General features: G+C 44.4%; 1 protein-coding gene across 4 annotated transcripts; it reads left to right on the forward strand.

The window, feature by feature from the left end:
• Positions 1–277: 277 nt before the first annotated feature.
• MSANTD3 (Myb/SANT DNA binding domain containing 3) lies at positions 278–12100 on the forward strand. 4 transcript variants are annotated; one of them, XM_057423060.1, is made up of 4 exons: positions 446–808; positions 9030–9333; positions 9427–9472; positions 11328–12100. In XM_057423060.1, the coding sequence occupies exons 2-4, from the start codon at positions 9061–9063 to the stop codon at positions 11735–11737; spliced, it is 729 nt and encodes a 242-aa protein (XP_057279043.1). In that variant the 5' UTR covers positions 446–808; positions 9030–9060; the 3' UTR covers positions 11738–12100. The 4 variants fall into 4 exon arrangements, with proteins under 4 accessions (XP_057279042.1, XP_057279043.1, XP_057279040.1 ...); XM_057423059.1 differs by lacking the exon at positions 446–808 and adding an exon at positions 278–410 and having other exon boundaries at positions 9030–9472; XM_057423057.1 differs by having other exon boundaries at positions 9030–9472.
• The last annotated feature ends 4616 nt before the right edge of the window (positions 12101–16716 follow it).

Below are 16716 nucleotides of genomic sequence, written 5' to 3' on the forward strand. Positions count from 1 at the left end.
AGCAGCCGGATGGAGCCGGCACCCAGCGGCCACCGCTGCTCCCCCTCACGCCGCCACCGCACCGGCCTCTTACCGCCAGCCCGCGACTCCCCGCTCCTCCTCAGGCACCCGCGGAGGTGAGGGGCTGAGGGACAGCCCGCACGGCCACCCGCCGCCAAGGTGCCCAACCACCACCGCCGCCGGCAGCGGGGCCCGGGGCGTACCGGGCGGGCAGGAACTGCGTCACGCACGGCGCGGAAGGGACGCGAGAGCCCAGGCCCCGGGAACGGGACGGCAACGAGAACCGGGAGCTCAGAGGGAAGGAGGGGACGGGGGAGCCACCCCTCAGCGCAGCACCCACGACCCGCCTCCATCAGCCCCATGTGCCACTGGGGGCGCTGGCGCTCACGCTCCGGCGGGCACTGTCGGAGGTAAAGCCCGAGCTGGCGCCTTCTGCCTCCCCACCGGGACGGGCGCGGTCAGAGATCCCCACCCGCTCCGCACTAGGAGGTGTGGGGTGGCGCGCTAGCGACGTGCGGCCCGGGAGCTCCGCCCGCGGGCCGCGTCAGGTGCAAACGGGGCTGCCCACCCCCTTCCTGGCGGCTGGCGGGTGATCGCACATCGCTCCCCGGAGCACGCACACCACACCAGGCACACACCCCGCGGGCCAGCTCCTCTGCACCTGGGGGCACAGGGTCTCCCGGGGCCTTTCCTTCCCGCGGCACGGCGGGAGAGGCCGGTGCTGCACCGCCTGTGCTCTGGAGAGGCGGAAATCCATCGCGGGGTTTGCGGGGAGCTGAAGGAGCGCCAGCGACCTGCCGGCGAGGAGGTGAGGCAGGCAGGCCCGGCCGCCAGCGGGGGGAGGAGAGGAGAGGAGGGAAGCTGAACCGAGCCGATCCGAGCCGGCGGTAGCAGCTCTCGGCGGCGCTTTGTTCGGAGCACGGAGAAGGCGGGTGCTGCAGGGTGGGGTTGTCCCCGCTCCGCGGTCGCCGGGAGTCAGCGCGGCCGCCGGCCGTTCCCCTGCCGCGGCAGATGTCCCTGAGCCCGCGCCGCAGCCTGTATGCCCGCCCTGGGAGGAGCGGCCGCCTTTGTGGAGCCGGGACCTGCTTTGCTTTCTCGTTCAGGAGGAGCTAGCGAGGAAACAGAACCCAGCTCGAGTTAATGTGGGAGAAGTTCGGGTGCAGGAGAGTCTGGTAGGATTCCTGTTTATGCCTATTTTTGATCAATTTCAGACAGTCATTGCAAATAACAACCTGCGTCCATTACCTTTCTCTGCACAAACTGCTTTGGATGCCCTCCATAGGTAGCGGGATGACCGGCTTAAAATAAGCTACGTGCATGTGTATGTAATATAATATTATACGTACCTTTAAAAAATACATTTGCCTGTGTATGTCCGTGAAATTTGCCGGGCGAAATTAAAGCGAAGTACTGTTATTTTTTTACTAATAGATTATTTTGTTCATTTGCTGGATGATGCATGATAACTATTAATTTATGTTAAAACGGAGGGAGTGGAAAACATCCAAAGAGGTTTGGGGGGGGGGGGGGGGGGGGGTGTTATCTGATTATATGTAACACAATTGCCATATAGATCCCATTCATACTTGTAATATGCACCTAATTACCTAGTTGATTTCAAGTCTCGAGGTAGACAGGGTCAGGCCTGGAATGCTCTGATGGAAGCTCTGTGAGGAAAACCTAACATTTGAGGAGGGAGAACACTGTTTACTGCTGGTTCTAGCATTCAAATGAAATATAAACCTGTTGTTGTGACTGGTTTGGGTCACTGCATTTCCATGTCTTTTTTCCACCCTCAAACACTGGATGTAAAGGGCAGAATTATGATTTTTAGTGCTGTTAACTACTGACTATGCTTAAAGCTTCATCTGTAGTTTAACTTAGATAAATAAATCTTCTTTTTTGTTTTTTTTTCTCAATCCTTAACTAATTCTTGTACTAATCCTTTTGCCTTTGGTAAATTAATTCTGCTTTCATACCATAAGTCACCACAGTTTGCTAGCAAACTGTTTTCTCTGGGTTCAATTAGTGTGAACTTCACATTTAGGTTAAGTCTTCCATCATAGCTTCACATTTCTTATACCTAAACAATACTTCAGGGACTAAAAATGCTCACACATGGCCATCTGAAGTGATTTGTTTTTTTCCCCCTACACGGACTTCTTTGCACTGGTTTGAGTTTAGGTGCATGTTTAGGTGTGTGCAAGCAAAATAATACATATATATAACGCAGCCATGAGCATCTGCTCTGCTTCACTTGTGTAATCTTTTTTTCCAAGATATTTTTCCAGGAGACCACAGCACATCCCTTATAGTCGTTAAAAGAAGAATGCCACACAACATTTCAAAGTAAAAATAAGGAGTTGAGAGATATTATTGTTATTTTAAAGCAGTAAGAGTTTGTGTGAGAGAGCAAGTACTTTGGACAGTGATTTGTTATAAGGCAAGTTGTGAATTGAGCTATGCCAGGAGAAGACATCTGGGTTAAAGTACTTTCTTACTGTGCATATCTTAGAGCTTGGGCACCTGTAAGAGTGGGAGAAGCCTCCCATTCTTTATTTTTTAGAATTTACTACACAACTGTTCTCATGTGCCTACACATTCCCAAATCAATCTCCTTTCCTGCATAACTGGTAGACACTGAGCTTTCATTTCAGCACAGCTTCCTACATACTGATTTATATCCTGGGCATATGTCATGGAAGGATCTTTTAGCCTTAAAATGGAAATTGTTTCGGCTTAGAATCATAAAATGGTTTGGGTTAGAAAGGACTTTAAGATAGAATCATAGAACAGTTAGGGTTGGAAAGGACCTTAAGATCATCTAGTTCCAGCTCCCCTGTCATGGGCAGGGACACCTCACACTAAACCATGTCACCCAAGACTCTGTCCAACCTAGCCTTGAACATCACCAGGGATGGGGCGTTCACAACATCCTTTGGCAACCCATTCCAGTGCCTCACCACCCTCACAGTAAAGAACTTCTTCCTTATATCTAACCTGAACGTCCCCTCTTTTAGTTAAAACCCATTTCCCCCTTGTCCTGTTACTACAGTCCCTGATGAAGAGTCCCTCCCCAGCATCCTTATAGGCCCCATTCAGATACTGGAAGGCTGCTGTGAGGTCTCCATGCAGCCTTCTCTTCTCCAGGCTGAATAGCCCCAACTTTCTCAGTCTATCTTCATACGAGAGGTGCTCCTGCTCCCTGATCATCCTCATGGCTCTTCTCTGGACTTGTTCCAACAGTTGCATGTCCTTTTTATGTTGAGGACACCAGAACTGCACACAGTACTCCAAGTGAGGTCTCATGAGAGCAGAGTAAAGGGGCAGGATCACCTCCTTCGACCTGCTGGTCACGCTCCTTTTGATGCAGCCCAGGATACGGTTGGCTTTCTGGGCTGCAAGTGCACACTGCCGGCTCATGTTCATTTTCTCATCGACCAGCACCTCCAAGTCCTTCTCTGCAGGGCTGCTCTGAATCTCTTCTCTGCCCAACCTGTAGCTGTGCCTGGGGTTGCTCCGACCCAGGTGTAGGACCTTGCACTTGGCATGGTTAAACTTCATGAGGTTGGCATCAGCCCACCTCATAAGCGTGTCAAGGTCCCTCTGGATGGCATTCCTTCCCTCCAGTGTATTGACTGAACCACACAGCTTGGTGTCATCGGCAAACTTGCTGAGGGCGCACTCAATCCCACTGTCCCATGTCACCGACAAAGTCGTTGAACAAGACCAGTCCCAATGCCAATCCCTGAGGGACACCACTCGTTACTGGTCTCCAGCTGGACACTGAGCCATTGACCACAACTCTTTGTGTGCAGCCATCCAGCCAGTTCTTTATCCACTGAGTGGTCCATCCATCAAATTGATGTCTCTCCAATTTAGAGACAAGGATGTTGTGTGGGACAGTGTCAAACGCTTTACACAAGTCCAGGTAGATGACATCAACTGCTCTACCCCTGTCCATCAGTTCCATAGCCCCATCATAGAAGGCCACCAAATTGGTCAGGCAGGATTTCCCCTTAGTGAAGCCATGCTGGCTGTCACCAAGCACCTTGTTGTTTTTCATGTGCCTTAACACGCCTTCCAGGAGAATACTCCAAGACCCTGCCCTGCACAGAGGTGAGTCTGGTCTGTGGCTCCCTGACTACCACGCCTCACCTTTGCCCGCTCTGCTCCCCATGCTCTGGGCCGCTCAAGCTCCATGGGCCGCGTTTTCCCCTCTCAGGGCGGTGCTGTCCCTCCTGGCACGGCCCCCTGTGAGTCCCTGCTTGCCTCAGCGGAGCTGCCGGCACGTGGGCAAGGCTCATGGAGGGCTCGAGGCTCCCTTGGTGGCTCTCACTGCTCGGAAGTGAGGCTCCTGGAAGCAGTGTTTTCCCTCTCTCTGGGATTGAAGTCTCCTCTCTGGAGCCACTCACCTCGGCAAATGACCCAGGTGAGTAGCTTTATGAGAGCCTTTTCTCATATTCTGCATAGGAGAAGGTGATTGATATGTATAAAGAGAAAGAGGTGAATATAAATATATGGTGGTGTTTTGCTGCAACTTCTCAGTATTCTAAGTTCGCTGGCATCTCAGAGTGCTTTCTGTGCAGCAATTGAGAATGGGCTTAATGTATTGAAGCAAGCAGGCTAAGCATGTAAGAGCTTGAAAAACATCTTCAAGAACTCATTTCTTCTGTGTAGTAAGTGCATTAAACTGCTTTCACTTGTTCTTGAGTTCTTTTATGCATCCTAGGTCAGAGTCCTGGCTTTTTCGTGGAAAAGACACATGTGCAGTGTTGTATGTGTAGGAAAAATAATAGGAATGTAGGGGAAGGAAAGACTGATATATTGTATTCTTCTCAGAGTAGGATCTACGTTTCTTTTCTTAAATGTACAGTATTTAAGCTTATGAATTGGGATCTTAGATGATACCTGTCAGGGTCCAATTGGAGAAAACTGCAGTGCCAGACCCTGTTTCAGTTCATGTTCCCAAGAGTGAAATTAAGACTTAAACAAGGTCAAGTACTGTAATTGTTGAGTTGGTTTGTTGCGAAAAGACAATTATTATAAAAAAGAGAAATTATTGTGATAAAGGGGATAGTGATAGGACACATTGGAAAAAGGATGGAAATGAAGCAAGAATTTGGGGTGCAGAGAGAGTCACCACTGTGGATTCAGCGGTGTTCCAGGGCACCGTTGTCATATGTGGTGGGAGTTCTGCAGGGTTTGTAGTCGCTGTTGGAGCAAAGTGTCCCCAGAGAGTCTGTAGTAGTCTTTGGAGGTGGGTGTCCTCATGGAGGTATCGTTCTAGAGTCATCCTCGTGGCAATGGCTCCTCTTCGTAATTACCTTTTGCCCCTTTTATAATGAGTTGGGGGGGAGTACCTCTCTTCTTCATGTCATATATTACATGTTTCTGGTAGACCAGTTCCCTTGGTCTTGCAGCCAGCTCTTCAACTGCATGTTGTGTGGGATAATGGACAATTCTTCACACCAATGGACAAGGGTCTTAGCTCTTTCCCACTCATCCCTCAGGCAATGGATGGTGGAGTCCCATTTCAGCTCCTCACACCCTTCTCCCACGTAGTGGACTTATCTCAACTCCTCCCACCCATCTCTGAGACAATGGATTGGTGGAATTCCATCTCAGCTTCTCATACCAATCTTTGAGACAATGGAAAGTGGAGTCTGATTTCAGATCAGTCTCTCATTATACCACAGTAAAAAATAATAGCAATAAATGATAGTGTGGTATGAAAGTGATACTTAAGGGTTTGGTGTGGCTCCATCCATGAAAGATGAGCTTTTCTTCTAGTACATAGGTTGTAAATATATATGAATTCATATTTGGAAATGCTTTAAATATTTACTGGTATCACTTGATCTCTGCCAGTCTGCTTAGCTAAATATTTAGCACCTCAAATCCAGAATTCCCAGTATGATTGTTGATTTGGAGAAAACTCCAGGAACAAACTCTCCAACAAAGTTTCAAGTTGACAAGCAGGTATTCTTTATTGCGGCGCCAGAAAGCATGGGAGATAGCTCCTCCTAACGTGTATCACCGTATTGCTACACAGGCCATCCTTATATAGTCACTGGGCCGACATACATATTCATGAGGCTACACATGAATTACATCATCTTCCAGAAAGTGATGGTGGTCTTTGAGGGCCATTTACTTCTTCCAACAGTCTTTATAACTTCTATCAGTCTTTGAAGCACCAGCTTAATTAACATTACAGACATAGCAATCATCCCATCCTTCTACTTATCAGTTAGTTTAACTGCTCCCATCCTGGACATCTGCTAGTCCCAGATGCTCCCCATCCCCAGGTTCTGTTTTTCTATTCTGCTTTTCTTACACCTTTTGTACTAAGGGTCCTAAGGACTGAAAACTATGTCAACTACCTTCAAGCACTGCAGTTATTTTCCATTACAAAGCCATCAAACTTACCATTACTTAGAACTGATTACATTTTGTGCTTTTATGCCTCCTTGTCTCAGGGTCATAAGCTGTTGAACCTTATGACTTGCTGGTGGGACTGCTTTCCATCCTGTTTGTCAGTGAAACCTGTTAAGACAGGTTGAACCATCAATATTTAGTCCAAAAAAAATTCGTTTCAGCAGCTGTCCAAAGCAGCTCAATGGTTTGAAATGGTACAGTAAGTACATTTACCATACAATGGTGAAATAGATTAGTAAATAGAGTCTATTTCGTTATAGGTCTCTCCTATTTTGCATGCTTTGGGAGCTGTTTCATTGAGCAGAGTTCCTGGTTTTCATCATCTCCTGCTAGGATGTCCATTTTCTGACTTTTTGGCTAGCTTGAAAATTTTTTTTTCTATTTAAGGACTTTCTGAAGCAGATGTTCTCTTCTGTTAGACCTAGACATTATAATTGGTATGTGAGACTTTCAAGTTTTTTACATACACTTACTTTGTTCTGTGATATTATAGGTGTTTAAGAATTCCTGTCACCAATATGTGGGGTGATTAAGTTTTCACAGAGGATAATAAATAACTTGATATAGTGTGATGGAGGAAATGCTTGATCAGAGAGCCAGTTCCTTCCACAGGGACCCAGCTCTTTTCCTTCTTCCAGCTTTTTCTTTCTTGTAAGAAAATAAGCAAGCTGTTCTATGAACAGTGCAGATAATAAACTCTGGTTTTCTATGAATCTTTCCCTTTGCCCCTAAATCCTGTCTGCTGATCCCAGCTCTCCCATATCCTCATGACACCTGCTTTTGGTAAGAGACAACAGAACTGTGACTAGCCAGGAACTGCACAGGTGCTGCTGTCTGGTCAGTACATGGTCACTGGTGATTACCTAGTTGAGCAGTGGCAGAAAGTACAAACTTAGTGTTTGCTGCTTTTTCAGTAGGGGTCAACTTAGCTACTGCTACTGACTTAACATAATTAATGTAAACTCGGACTATTACTTATTTCTATTCACTTTGTTACAGTTTTGCTATTCTGGACTTTGTCCTACTGCCTCTTCTATTCTTTGACTCCTTTGTTTTGCTGGGGTTTGTCACATGTTATGGGCTACTTGAGAAAGCTTCTGTTCTGATATGTCAGAGTTGGGTTCTCATTTTGATGTCAGCTTGTCTGTTAGCTTTCTTTGTAAATATAAGTAGTCACTTTCACAGAAGCAAGTGGAAATAACTAAGTATCAAGACATTTGGAGGAAAGGAGTTACAAGGATGGTATGAAGAGAGTGATAGTGCAGTGCAGTTAAGTAAAAACTAATATTGGAAGGAGGAAATTTCATAGCGGTATCTATTGCATCTTCAAGTAACGTTGTGAGGGAAGTAGTGGAAACAATGGGCAAAATACATTTTGGGAAGATTCTTTTTGGGGAGTCCGAGACTGTGAGCATTATGGTCCAGTTACCACATATGTTTCATCTCTGAGTTTTATGATTAAAACCAGAAGAAATATGACCTGAGATAGCTTTGCTTTTCCCCATTTTCTACATAATTATCCACAAGTTTCTGTACAAAATGTGAAAGTAATTTGGGATACACAGTTATAGTAGGATGGAATGGGGAAAGAATTGTGGAAAGATAGAATAAAAGCTACATTTTACAGCACAATCGTATGTTAATAATTCAAGGAAGCACTCTTCATTTTTTTTTTATTTTTTCCTAAGAATTTCCAGATATCATCTACCCTTTTCTTACTGACTGAGTAAGTCTGGGACTTACGCAGTTGTTAACATGGTGTAAGTAATACGGAAGTGGCTGTATTGAGTGAGGCCAGAACTCTTTTTAGCCGGGTTGTTCATTCCGGAGAGGGACCAGCAGTGCAAGCATAAGGAAGAGTGCCACACACTGAGTCAGCAGTGAAGGGCGAAGGACCTGTACCTTCAGAGTGGTTAGTTTCTGTAATTAATTCATGTCTCGCAACCAGTCAAGATCCTGCTGCCTATTGCATGTCAGTCACGGAGGGCTGAGCAGAAGGGAGAACCAAACCAACAGGAGACTTTAAAAATAGAACTTCCTACTATCATTTCTCATACAACTTTCAAGTACTGTGGAGGGAGGGGAGAAGTTATATGCAGTCAGCAAGGGCAGAAGAGGGTCCTTTCTGTATGAAAGGAAACACACACATGCTGAAGGTGGCTTCAGACTTAAACCTGAGGCTATAAAGTGATGGATTTCAGAACTTGTTCTACAGTTCAGGGCTTTGAGAACTCTGGGTGTAACAAAGTGCAATGAGCAGGAACACAAGTTATTAAAAAGAAGTTACTAATTAAATTGGATACTGTGTATTTGGTATCAAGATAAATTGTAACAAAGAAGAAGATTCTCATTATGGTATACTCTTGACTGTGTAGCTTCTAAAATGGTAATAGAAAATAGCTTATAATTACACTATGTCTTACCTAAATATTTCGTTATGTTCTCTAGAACTACTCACAAGCTATTCTAGAAAATGAAGTGTATTAGAAGCAGAAGCTATGTTTAGGTGTTATTTGTTGAAACACGGTTTCCTGATATTGTAACCAGTCTAATTTGTTTGTTTTTTGCTTTCAACCTTGTCTTCATAGGATTTTTGGCTTCTTGGAGAAACAATAGAAAATGCAAAACGAAATAATAAAGCCTGCTAAATACTTCTCAGAAGTGGAGAAGAGTGTGCTGCTTGCATTAGTTGAAAAATACAAATATGTGCTTGAGTGTAAAAAAAGTGATGCAAGAACTATTGCTCTGAAGCAACGTACCTGGCAAGCACTAGCTCATGAATATAATTCGCAGCCCAGTGTATCACTGCGAGACTTCAAACAGTTAAAGAAATGCTGGGAAAATATCAAGGCACGGACAAAAAAGATAATGGCACATGAAAGGCGGGAGAAGGTAAAAAGAAGTGTTAGTCCACTTATAAGTTCTCACATCATAGGGAAAGAGAAGATTGCCAGCATAATGCCTGAGCAAATGTACTTTTTGCAGAGCCCACCAGAAGATTCTGAATATCAGCCTGATGCTTCTAGTCAAGGTATAAATGTTACTGTAATGTTGCAAGTAGTATTGTTTTCTATGTGATTTTGCCATGGATTTGCTTTCAGGAGTCTAATCTCTCCACTTAGCTGCAACTGCTGGTTATAGAAGAGTAATTTCAGAGCTATGATATTATAAGACTGTGTATTTCCCTAGGCCCCCAGGAGTTAAAGTGAGGTTTTACTCAATTCTTTTTCATCAGTTTTTGACATACAGAATCAACTAGGTTGGAAATGACCTTTAAGATCAAGCCCAACCATTCCCCCAGCACTGCCAAGGCCGCCACTAAACCATGTCACTACGGGCCTTATCTACACAGGTTTTTGAACACAGACTGTTCCAATGCCTGAACACCCTTTCCAGTAAAGAAATTTTCCCTAATATCCAATCTTAAACCTCCCCCAGCACAGCTTGAGGCCATTACCGCTTATTCTATCACTTGTTATTTGGGAGAAGAGACTCACCACCACCTTACTACAGCCTCCTTTCAGGTAGTTGTAGAGGGCGATAGTCCTCCCTGAGCCTTCTCCAGACTAAACAACCCCCGTTCCTTCAGCCGCTCCTCATCAGACTTCCACTGCATCTCCCTTCGACGGGGAAGCAACAAAGGACCACCCGACTCCGGTATTTCCTTGCACCCGGGGAAGCGAGAAGCCCGCCCGCTCCAGGCGGCGTGGCGGGGTCTCTCTGCGCCCCTCAGGCAGACAGGACTGTGGTACTCACGGGGCGGCCAGGATGAGCTGCGCCACGGCGGGGACGCCGCCGTCCGTCTGCTGGGTGTAGTGGGTGAGGTGTGGTGTCGAGCCGGTCCGCCTTTAGAGCAGGCATGCCGGCAGCGCGGCGGCCCCGCTCCTGCCCAGCTCCACCAGCAGCCCGCCGGCCGCACCACGCAGCCTCACCTGCATCGAGGGCAGGTGAATGATACACACTGAGCTCCCTGTAGATCTTCCTTCCTTTGTTTTCCAGGACTTTTAGAATACGTAGAGCCGTATTTCACACTGCAGTCCACATTGGAGAATGGCCTTTCTACAAAAGGTCAGCACTACATTCTTTGCTTGGCAAGCACACAGAGAAGGAATAATCCAAAACCAGAAAGGGAGGGTGGCTACAGTGGTTTCTCACAAACTTTATTATGTCAGGATCACACATAGAAGACTGTTTTTGCTCAAAAGACAACAGTAACTACATTGGTAGATAACTTTCTTACAACATCCCTTTCCTAATTGTATTTACTATAAGTAGCCGTCAGGATTTGTAAAGGAATGTATTTTGAGACCCTTACTGGCAATGGTAACTTTTTTATTCCATGAGTTGTTTCTTTTATTTCAGAAGAATTGGTAGAACTGTCACAAAGTTAGAAAAGTGTCATTTTTTCCTAAAAATATTCACCACTGTGTTTGCAACGTGTGCGGTAGTGATAAGGAAGGAATAAGTAGTATTCTTCCTCATATTCCCTCAGCCTCTTGCTATTCGTGTTGATACAGCTCTTTACCTGACACTCAGATCTTTCATAAAAGATCTGAGTCACTCACAGATTTAGCTTAAACAGCTGCCTTAAGCTTCAGCTCCAGGCTCAGCCACTTAAATTTAGGCGTTCACTTATAAATGTCTGTGTTCACTTTAGTATTCTGAGCTCCTGTTACAGCCATGGGTGGAGGTCTGTCAACAGAGTCCGGAGTGGTTCAGTCAGACCACTGTGCCCTTAATATTCTGTAACAGAATGCAGTGACTCCTGTACTATGGCACAGAAGCACTAAGTTTAGATGCATACACTACTAACTATGCTATCACAGGCTTGTGTTTCCTGAGGGAGGAGGAATACTAAAATGCTTTTTTCCTCTTCTGTTTTGCAGAGTCATTTGTTGTCTCAAATAGAGAACTTTGTGATGAAGACAAAGAGCTGGTACATTTCCCAGTATGTGAAGGTACCTCCCAATCTGAGCCTTCGTGTTCTGATGTCAGAATAGCAGCAGATAAGAACTACAGAAGTAAAGCATCTCAGGAAAGTGCTCTGAAAAAGATGCATGAGGAAGAACATCATCAGCAAATGTCAATTTTGCAACTACAGTTAATCCAAATGAATGAAGTTCATGTGGCAAAAATACAGCAAATAGAAAGAGAGTGTGAGATGGCTGAAGAAGAACACAGGATAAAAATGGAAGTGCTAAATAAAAAGAAAATGTATTGGGAGAGAAAACTGCAGACCATCACAAAAGAATGGCCTGTATCATCTTTTAACAGACCCTTTCCTAATTCACCTTAGAACATAGGCAGAGTCAGTCTGATTGAGCACATTAATGAGTAATGCACACTGGAAAGAGGGTTTTTTAATGTGAATGTACAGTGAGTGACAGGATAGCTGCCTGGCTGATAGTGAGCACACTTTGACTCTTAATGTTTAGAGAAACAGTGGTAGAGTCCACCAAGGGGAAAACTAAATTGTTCATTTGTAGGTAGTTCTGATTTGTTTAACTGTCAGACATGCACAGTGTTCTAAAATGTCAACAGATTTTTCCCCTCTCAGAATACCATAACATACTTTTGAAATTTAAGGTACTCTAGGTATGCTTACGTTGGGTGTTCCTGAGAAAATGTAACAGCTTTAAACATGAGGTTATAATGTTTATTTTGTTTTCTATCTCTTCCTGTCTACCATTTCCCAAACAAAGACAAAGGTTGGAGTTGCTCTCTGCTATTGAGACAAAAGATGATTGACAGATATTGGCTGGATTGTTATGCTGGGGCTTAGGAAAAAAAACCCAACAAACTAGTTAAAACAGTTCATAACTTATTCTTCCTAGAAGATGTGAAAATGAAGTAAGTAGCAAAAGGACCACTGAGCTCTTTGCTTATGAAGAACAGTAGATTTTCGATCTGGCTGGCTGATTGAGAGAATGGTTGTAGACTGGCCCTCCAGCCTTGACCCATAAGAAGTTGGAAAGAAGGTGACTTCTTCCTCAGAAGCCATTGTGCTTGTCCTTTCTTTTCCAGGCCCACCCTGTATTCAAGTAGAATACCAAACTAGGAGTCTCCTGCTGCTGCTAGTGCTGTGTGCTTTCCACCTGGAGTCATTCTGAGAACAAGAGCTTTTTAACAATTCATAAAGCTCTTCAAATGTAGTGAACCAGCCAGTCCATTGACAAAGTCTCCCTCTGTCTCCCTTTGCAGTACTTGATGGCATAGCAGCTTCCTTGAGTGTTCCAACCTCTCTCTAGCTAGAAGGACTAAGACTCTCCCTCTTTTCCTTCACATGGGGTGGGAAGCAGTTCAAGGGAATCATTCCTGTTTTGGAGCACTGTTCTGTTTTGTTCTGTTCTGCTTGTTAGTGCTGTGTTTCTTGCCTTTGCTGTCAGTGAGGGATGATAGACATAGAATCATAGAATAGTTAGGGTTGGAAAGGACCTTGAGATCATCTAGTTCCAACCCCCTGCCGTTGACAGTGACACCACACAGTAAACCATGTCACCCAAGACATCATCCAGCTTGGCCTTGAACACTGCCAACGATGGAGCGTTCACAGCTTCCTTGGGCAACCCATTCCAGTGCCTCACCACCCTCTCACAGTAAAGAACTTCTTCCCTGTATCTAACCTGTACTTCCCCTATTTAAGTTTAAACCCATTCCCCTTTGTCCTAGCCCTATAGTCCCTAATGAAGAGTCTCTCCCCAGCATCCCTATAGGCCCCCTTCAGATACTAGAAGGCTGCTATGAGGTCATGCAGCCTTCTTTTCTCCAGGCTGACCAGCCCTAACTTTCTCAGCCTGTCTTCATATAGGAGGTGCTCCAGCACCCTGATCATCTTCGTGGCCTTCCTCTGGACTTGCTCCAGCAGTTCTGTGTCCTTCTTATGTTGGAGGCACCAGAACTGCACGCAGTTTGCAAGTGGTGTCTCACAAGAGCAGAGTAGAGGGGCAGAATCACCTCCTTCGACCTGCTGGTCACGCGCCTTTTGATGCAGCCCAGGATACAGTTGGCTTTCTGGGCTGCAAGCGCACACTGAAGCCAGCTCATGTTCATTTTCTCATCAACCAACACCCCCAAGTCCTTCTCCACAGGGCTGCTCTGAATCTCTTCTCTGCCCACCCTGTAGCTGTGCCTGGGATTGCTCCAACCCAGATGTAGAACCTTGCACTTGACTTGGTTGAACTTCATGAGGTTGGCATTGGCCCACCTCTCAAGCCTGTCAAGGCTCCTTTGGTTGGACCTTACATGATTTATATGAAAACATTCACATGTAAGTCCCCACAAAGTTTGGGGGCCCAGAATAGTAGATGATAGGAAAGCACAAATAAAGATAATCCTTCCCCAGACAATCATTTAGTCTAGAGGAGCAAGGGTTAAGAAAACATGAAATACAGAACTCCCCAAAGATTTGTAAGAAATTCTGATGTGCAAAAAGCTGTTTTACAGGAAGATGTACAACAACCATTTGAAGCAGTGAGAAAAATGAACAAAAATGTTAATTGAAAAACCTGAGTATCCCATTATTCAATAAAGTATTTCCACATCATGATTCATGTGAGCAAGTCCATACCGTAAGCAACATATTCAGATTGGAGCATATTACAAAGCATTTATTCGCAATTACACTCCCATCTTTTCCCTGGATGTTCTTTCTGATGGAGTGAGTTTCTTTTGGTATTGGGGTTTGGGTTTGGGTTGGGTTTTTTTCTCCTGTGTTTCTTTTTTTAACTGCTTTCCCTGCTGGTGATTGATCTTTGCAAGCACTGCCGTTATCAACCGCAGTACTCACTGTGGTTAACGCTGTTGGAGGGTTGTTCCCTTCAACATACACCAGCAATTGCAATGATTTATTACAACTTCTTTTATATGACAGAGAAAAAAATTCATGGAGCTGCAGCAAGATCAGAAAAATAGGCCATGTATGAAACCTGAAGACAGATCTTTTTGACAGCAAACTCAGTTTTCTTATAAACCTGCTGCATGAAGGAAGCACAGGACTTCCAAAGCAGGATGTCATTATGGACACTTTTTTCCTGCTGAATGGAAACACTGTTGGAAGGTATAGTAACAGCAGAGGCAAATAAAAAGAAGTAAACTGGAGTGAGGACCTTTTTGTTCTGAAGTTGCATTCTGTGGTCTGGAAGATGACTCAGTTGTTTGAGTGGTTATGACAATTGTTGAAGCACCATCCAGAAAAAAAGGAAAGACATTTGTCTTAACTAATGATGGAATTCCTTCCACACTGCTTCTAAGTGAAAGTAATTTGAAGCTATGAGATTGAAACCATCAATGTTGAGCTGTCAAAAACTGATGAACGGAGACAATTTCAGCACTGTGAAGAGAGCAAAAACAGAGACTGTGTGGGTCCAGATAGCTCTCTGAGAAGGTATGAAATAGTCCAGGGAGAATCTCATTAGGTGTGAGATAAAGGTAGTTTTGACTCCTAGAAGTTACTCATAAAAGATTGTTTTATTTTTTTATTGAAAAATAATTTTTAATGTGCATGTTTTCAGACTGTATTAAGTGGACAATGCCTTGCATTTTGGTATATATTCTTATTCTGAGACCAAAAGTTACAGTTCTTAGGCTGAACAACAGACCCTTTTAATTCAGCTTCTATTTGAAAGAAAGAAGATCACAGGAGGAAAATCAGAGCCAAGATGAAGACATGAAAGAAAGAATGATCAGTACATAAGTAAAGGAAGAATGGGAATGTCACACCTAAAACAAACAATGCAAGATGCTTTTGTGGTACAGGTGATGGATGACTTACCAGTGACACAGGCTTTTGCTTTCCCATCTGCGGTTGACTTTTGTTTGCTGTAAGGTTGGGTGATAGACACAGAAAAATGTAAAAGATCAACAAGATGAAGTAATGTGTCTCCTTGACAGGTTTCAACTTCCCCATCTAGAGGCTTTACAAAATGATTGGTGTGGTACAGTTTAAATGACTTGAGAAATGTGGCTTTTACCATTTATTATTTTTGCAATTATTTTCACCAGTATTAAGATTCATCTTTCCTTTTGTTTGACTTTTCTTGTATATAATATAGCCATCTCAGACAGTATGTCCATTTGTTCCTCTCCCTGTTTTCTAGCTTACGTCATTCAAATACTTTCACATAATTGTGTTTTCCTGTTAACTATTTTCCCACAGATAAAATACAGCAGTATTTTAAGAAGAACATGCCTGTTCTTCTTCTCTGGACTTGTTATACAAGTTGTTGGCAAGAATGAACTTAAAAGATGGACTGGGCAAAATGATCCCTGCTTAAGTCTGTATGAAAAATATATACCAGACATGTGGTGGCCATTGTTCTCAGCCTCTATGTGTTTATAAAGAGAAACTATCACCTTCTAGGCAAGGTGTGGGAAATTCCTTTATGCTTCCCAAATTGACATGTGCCTGGCTCCAAGTGTTGTCTCTCCTTGGAGATCATCTAACTTGTTATCTAGTATAATCTTTCGTATTGATTTTTTCACTCCTGTATTTCTTGCTTCTGTCAGTGTTTACCCCCTTTTTTGAACCAGCAATATGAGCAGGGAATTTCAGGCAGAGCTATGTGTTTTGCTCTTTCCTTTCTCTTGCCCAGAATGCCTATATCACAGTATTTGAGCATGAAATGGGTGCTCTTCAGTCATCATCTTCCCCTTCCACAGAAAGTGTGGTTAGTTAGCCTTTTCTACACAGCTGCCCATACGTTCTGGACTCAGTGCACAGACTAGGAAATGTATTAGAGGAGTTCGAAGAAAGGTTAGTATAGAGGAAGGTCTATATAGGGAAAAGCACTTTCTCTGTTCCATAGCCATGTAATTCTGGGAGGATAGCCTGTGACCACAAAGTCATACATCAGGACCAGAGCTAATTTATAAATCCTTGGGGTTCTGCAGAGGTTACGTTTGGGGTTTCTTAATGACAAAGTTCCTTCTTTCTATGTAGTCGAAGAGTTTCAGTGTAAGATTTGCGCGCATGTTTCCTCAAATTGACACAGAAATAACACATCCATCCTGCAATCTATTACCCTACTTCTTTCAGTGCCCAGACTGCTCTATCACAGGAGCAAGGGATCTTGCTGCTTGCTGTAAAGCCTCTCTGTGGTGCTCCTTCCTACACTGCAGAGATGTGTTTAGGCAGGGCTGAAAGACAGAGCCAGCCATTGCTCAGAGTAGCAGTCCTCACAGGGCAGGTGAAGTTGGTGTGGCCAGAGAAAGAAGGGTGGTTCAGGGCTACCCTTTTCTGAGTTATATCACACATAGTGCAGCTGAGGATGTTGTCCT

Source organism: Pezoporus wallicus, unplaced genomic scaffold (assembly GCF_028554395.1).
Source record: "Pezoporus wallicus isolate ANWC-B61680 ecotype Strahan unplaced genomic scaffold, APGP_CSIRO_Pwel_v1 contig_749, whole genome shotgun sequence".
In the NCBI taxonomy this organism is placed as follows: Eukaryota; Metazoa; Chordata; class Aves; order Psittaciformes; family Psittacidae; genus Pezoporus; species Pezoporus wallicus.

Bases quoted from the DNA above. Each gene is read 5' to 3' on its own strand.
- MSANTD3 (XM_057423059.1), top strand. From the start codon at position 9,061: ATGCAAAACGAAATAATAAAGCCTGCTAAATACTTCTCAGAAGTGGAG. The intron at 9,473-11,327 runs GTATAAATGTTA...TCTGTTTTGCAG, and splicing joins GCCTGATGCTTCTAGTCAAG to AGTCATTTGTTGTCTCAAAT.